Below are 5,362 nucleotides of genomic sequence, written 5' to 3'. Positions count from 1 at the left end.
AAATGTCAATCAATCAAAAAAGTGGGCGCAGACGTTTCGTAGAAGGTTTGTATCAGGCTCTCTTTTCGTTTCGCCTTCCCCGGCAAAATGTTATTTACAGAGCGAAACGAAAACTGAGACTGATCTCAGGTTACATAATTTCCATAAGAAAGGAAAGAGGTTTGTATTATAACAAGGTCAACCGCAGCAAGTCCTTGCTTACTCTCCGAAAGTGATATGAGGATTCTCGTCCGCAAATTAAAAAAAGAAAGGCATGACGCGATTCAAAAGGGGAAAAAATATCCGTTGAGTAATAGGTAAGGGTGAAGTCAGGACCCATGTTGATATTATAATATTATTATTGTTATTTTTATATCTTATTAATCATTCTGTTAAAATATGTTATGATTATGATTATTATTATTAAGTCACTATTTGGAAAAAACATATGATGGATAAACAAGCTATAAAAATATTGAACTTTTCTAAAGCAAGGAATTGAAATGTTATAACGAGTAATTTGTACTACTGAATTTTTGAGTTTTTTTTGAGTTTGATGTAAAATGGCTACTTCTCGAAGATTGCATTCTACCACGTTCTTGGTAATTTTCGTGGTATGGTGGAGCGTATTGGAAAGTTGGGGACAGCACTGTGGGAAAAAAGCATATGGAAGTAAGAGAACTGATTAATTGATAAGCTTGCCGTAAGTGAGCGAGATTCTAAAAATGCAGGCTTTTCTTTTTTTCTGTTTTTTTTTTCGTGTGACCGACGCAAATGGTAAGCTATATACTCCGAGACATTTCTAGCGGAGACCGTAAAGGCTGGGGATAAGAATCGTCACGACTTTCATTGTATGCAAATGAGTCTCGTGTAATCTTCGGCAATGACTGAAATCAGGGCATTAAGTTGATCACGTCTGTGTTCGCTGTTTGGCAATGATGTAATTTTCTCCATTTTCACGTTGTAGTCGTACAACGACGGCTAAGAAATCGCGATCAACGTTAAAATTCGTTGTTTAAGCTCTCTATTGGTGCAATTACTGAACTCTACGGTTAGATAGATTTACTTTGTTGTATGTATATACGCTGTGGCTATATACTCGGCAGCAGAGAAGGGTCATATAAAAAACTAAATGCCCATCAGTCAGAGAATTTTTAGGAATTTTTGCAAAATCCTTTCTTCTAATTGTTTGACAGTAGTATTCTTTCTTAATTTAGAATAACCAAGCGATCAGGTAAACAAAACTGGCTTCGCAGCTGAGCGTTTGCGATTTGTTGGGTATAGAGCGGAGTCGACGCTATTTCGACACTTTCAAAAAATTTTCATGAGTAGCAGCGCGTGACTCACGGGCACGATTTCACACAGGCTAGATACTCGGTAGTCTAAAAGCGGAGCTGGAAAGTTAAAAAGCTTCCTCTTCAGCTCCAGAATACATGCATATTAGCTTCGATCAGTTTCCCAAATAAAACGGAGAGAGAGTGCTTTGTTTTTGAAACTAAATATATCGCAACCTCCACCCGCCTTCAGCTAGACTCTCGACTCAGCTTGATATACTGGTGGTGCTGCTGAATCTTGGGAAAAAGTTCGTCTACTTATGGAAAATTTAGGCGGATTCTCCTCAAAATATTCTATCCTGGTTTAGAATTGGTGGGTGACGACAAACATCCCCCGTTTCAGTGTTACTTCACTGACTGTGATCTCCCTAATAACATTTGATGACTTTTACGATCCCCCCACCCAATTTGAGCGTTTCCCCCTCTGCCTTGATCCTTCCAAAGTTTTCAGTGATCTCCCCTTTTGGGTTCTCAGTTACGACTGATCCCCCCTTTTGTTCTCCTAAAAATCAAGTGATCCACCCACCCCTTCCAAAATCCTCCGCTTCACCCAGGCGATAAATAATGACCAGCCTGTAGGAACCAGTGAGATTATATTTTGGCATCTAAACATGGCACCGCTAAAAAGGGCAGATTCTTGGTACGCGGTTACACTGAAGGTGATTAATCTACGATCTCACTGGCAATAGCCTTCTGTTCTCGACGATCACCTCGTTCACGTTAGCTCAACTTCAGACTGCTTTTTTCTTATCGGCATTATACGACTTGTTCGCATGAAGATCGTTGGGTGACCGCTCGCGTGTATGTATAACGCGTCCCACGCCAGTAACTTGGAAAAGAAAACTAAATACAACACTGTCGCAGTCTATTGACTAAAGTTCCTGTAGCTACAATTATGGACAAAGTAGACAAAAATTCCAAACCCCTTCTTCACCCCGAATCGGCACTGGCTTAAGGATAGGAAAATTTCACCTTTTGGCGTTCGCACCGCTTCCATGATTCATCCTTGTTGATTTGTCAGCTTGATTTTGCGGTGTAGGGGTGGGTGGGGAGTACATAAAAAAAAATAATTTAAGACATTGTATTATTGATAAGAATTGTCCTATTAAATACCTTTTTCTTTTAAATATTTGTAAGACGCCCCACAAGTGGACTTCTTTGCCACTGTTCATGGTGACAGTTCGCTTTCAGAAAATCCACAACACTTTTACAACAATATTCTGGTGCAAAAGGACTCCAATGTTACCTTGACATGCACTGCAAAGGGGCCGAAAGAGCCATCTGTGTGGGCAAGCTCCCACTACTACTATCCGTATGAAATGAACTGGTTTGTCAAGTCAACGTATCAGGAGATGCCTAACTGCACTTACAAAAAACCCTACCCGCCGAATAAAACCTGTATTCTGAATTTGGGTAAAGTACAGCCAGATGACCGTGGGAGATATTTCTGCCAGGCAGTTAACCGAGGGGGATGCACTTATAAGGAACTGAATCTTATTGTCACTGGTGGTTACAATACTACTACTGGTTCAAGTAAGTAACGAAATTCAGAGCCAAATCTTTCAATCTTTCTTTATTTCACACTATATACGGCATTCACACAAGTGTACGTAAGAAGGAGAACGATGTAGCTGAAATTTATTGGAACTGACAATAATTTGTATGCAAGTTATGTGATGTGACTTCCCTGGTTTCACGGCAAAAAATGCTGGTGACCCTGTGGTTTTCAATGAACAAAAACAAAAAAAAGAACCACAGAGACTACAGAGACCTCAATATCGTACTAAGATGGCCATGTGAATGTCACTTGAATAGGTTATTTAAATAGAGGAAGGGTTTGATGTCCAAATTTTCACTACTCAGGTGTGACTAATGTATACGCCTAAATACAGTGAAACAAATACATAGCATGAGTCGATTAAAAAAAAACAACAATGCTGTCGTTTAATTGCACTGTAAATGTAGCCCCCATACATAGCCTAAGATTCAAATTATCAACAGGGGTTATAACCTGTCACACATAGTTCCAAAAGTTACAGTGGAATAAAAGAATTAAACGGGACGTTACATGATAGACTTAGTAGCCTTTAAATAGGGGTTATTACCCGGGGGGGGGGGGGGCACTCCCATACATTACCTATACGGGTATGTGCCGCCCAAAGGGGTCGTGATTTTGAAGCTCCTGATTGAGAACGGGGTATCCATTTCAGAGGCGTTTTCTAGAACGGGGTATAAAAATTTCGAACGCACGAAAGCTCCACTTTTGTAAGCAGCCATTTGAAAGTATTCAAGGACAGATTGCTTTTAAAAACTGTACGGTTCAATGCGTTAACAAGCAAACTGTTGTACTCTTGTTGCACCCCAGAACGGAGTATAAAAAATTGGCCCATTTCTAGAACGGGGTATCAGTTTTAGGGTGAATACTAGAGCGGGGTATAAAAAATTGGCCCATTTTTAGAACGGGGTATCAATTTTAGGGGAAAAATTTTTCTAGAACGGGGTGCCAATTTGGAGTCCCGGGCGGCACATACCCACCAAAAAATACCCAGGTGCCCCCCCCCCGCCGTACTGACGTATTGTACATTAATATTTAGTGTAATTCGCTATTCCTAAATCACCTTATCTATGGTTTACAGTGACAGATGTGAGTTTTACTGTGGGTACTAAGGAAAGTTTATGTGGTTTTTGACAACCCTATGACATTTTTTTTTTCTTTCCATCATTCGGTTTAGAACAAACCTCCAAAACACCACATTACGAAATGACCCTGGTGCCAGCAACATCTGAGGCTCCAGCAACACATGTGGTCCCACCAACTTCTGTGCAGGACCAAGCAACAACAGTTTTCTCAGTAACACCCATAGTGCAAGCAACACGTGTTTTCTCATCAACACCTGAGGATGTCCAAGCAAGAATAGTTTCCCCAGTAACACCCGAGGCGCAAGCAACAAGTGAGATCCAATCAACATCTGTGCAGGTCTCAGCAATATCAGTTTCATCAGTAACACCAGAGGCGCAAACACCAGTTGTAGTCCTCAGCAATAATAAAGGTAAATATAAACAGTGGCGTTTGTTCTGTAAGTTAGTCAACTAGCTTTTTAAAGTAAGTCGTTGATAGTAATCTGTAGAATACGTAATACATGTCGTAGCGTCATAGCCAAAAGTTACCAGCACCGTACACACTACTTATTTACGAGATCAAGCAAGAATAAGAGAGAACAACTGGAGAACTGACAATTTGAATAACAATAGACGACTCTTTAAATGCGACAAGAGATGGAGCGAAACGCACCAATTACTGATTACGAGTCTTCATAAACAATAACATCACGGCTTAACTGACAGACGACCAATAACATCGCGTCGTAATTGACCAATCAGATCATTAACCAGAGTATAATACTATCAACTGACGTGATCCAACTCACTTTGACTTTGAAGATGACTACCGCACAGTCAATGTCAACAACAGCAGTCCTACTGGTCCTATTCAGGACTACGTTCGCCCGGACGATCAAACTCAACCTACTTTTGAGTTGTTAGTATGTTTATTCATAGATTAACAGTTCTTGCGAGTTTCCAAAATTAGATATTTGACATGTTTTAACGATGAAGTGCTTTACTCTGATTAAACATCAACTTTGTATAGACGCTAAATGGCCATATGCTTATACTTTAAACCCGAGACGGTATGTCGTCTCAAGCTTCCGATACGGCTTAAACGATTGTGTTTTGAATTTAATCGACTTCCCCTTTATTCAAGTCCCTTCCAAAATGTTCAACCATGGATAACAGACACAGACACTTTGTGTAAAATCAGGTAAATCGTTTCGTTTTTGTTGTGATGGTATCTGCCATCCCTAAACCGTTAATAGGATTCCATTTGGTTACCGTAAAATTCAGAAAATAAGCCCCTCCAAATATAAGCCCCCCAAACTCGTAACGCAAAAACCCTCTGTTAAATCGCCTTATAAAGCGCCTGTCATGCAGGATAATTATGTGATGGTCCTTTTTACATAGGCCACGTGACCAAGGTCTTTGGTGATTGA

The 5,362-nt window shown here is 40.2% G+C and overlaps 1 protein-coding gene across 1 annotated transcript; it reads left to right on the top strand.

Annotated features, from left to right (window-relative positions):
* Positions 1 to 526: 526 nt before the first annotated feature.
* LOC140941960 (uncharacterized) lies at positions 527 to 5,362 on the top strand. Its single transcript, XM_073390958.1, has 4 exons — positions 527 to 651; positions 2,451 to 2,846; positions 4,046 to 4,363; positions 5,334 to 5,362. Exons 1-4 carry the CDS (start codon positions 543 to 545, stop codon positions 5,360 to 5,362), a joined length of 852 nt encoding a protein of 283 aa, XP_073247059.1. The 5' UTR covers positions 527 to 542.

This window comes from Porites lutea, chromosome 6 (genome assembly GCF_958299795.1).
Source record: "Porites lutea chromosome 6, jaPorLute2.1, whole genome shotgun sequence".
Classification (NCBI taxonomy): domain Eukaryota; kingdom Metazoa; phylum Cnidaria; class Anthozoa; order Scleractinia; family Poritidae; genus Porites; species Porites lutea.
This window is presented reverse-complemented; position numbering and strand designations above follow the sequence as displayed.

What these genes read in the sequence shown, in the direction of transcription:
- LOC140941960 (XM_073390958.1), top strand. Translation starts at nt 543, where the DNA reads ATGGCTACTTCTCGAAGATTGCATTCTACCACGTTCTTGGTAATTTTC. An exon ending in TGGGAAAAAAGCATATGGAA is followed by an intron (nt 652 to 2,450) that starts GTAAGAGAACTG and finishes AATATTTGTAAG; the next exon opens with ACGCCCCACAAGTGGACTTC. An exon ending in AGTCCTCAGCAATAATAAAG is followed by an intron (nt 4,364 to 5,333) that starts GTAAATATAAAC and finishes CTTTTTACATAG; the next exon opens with GCCACGTGACCAAGGTCTTT.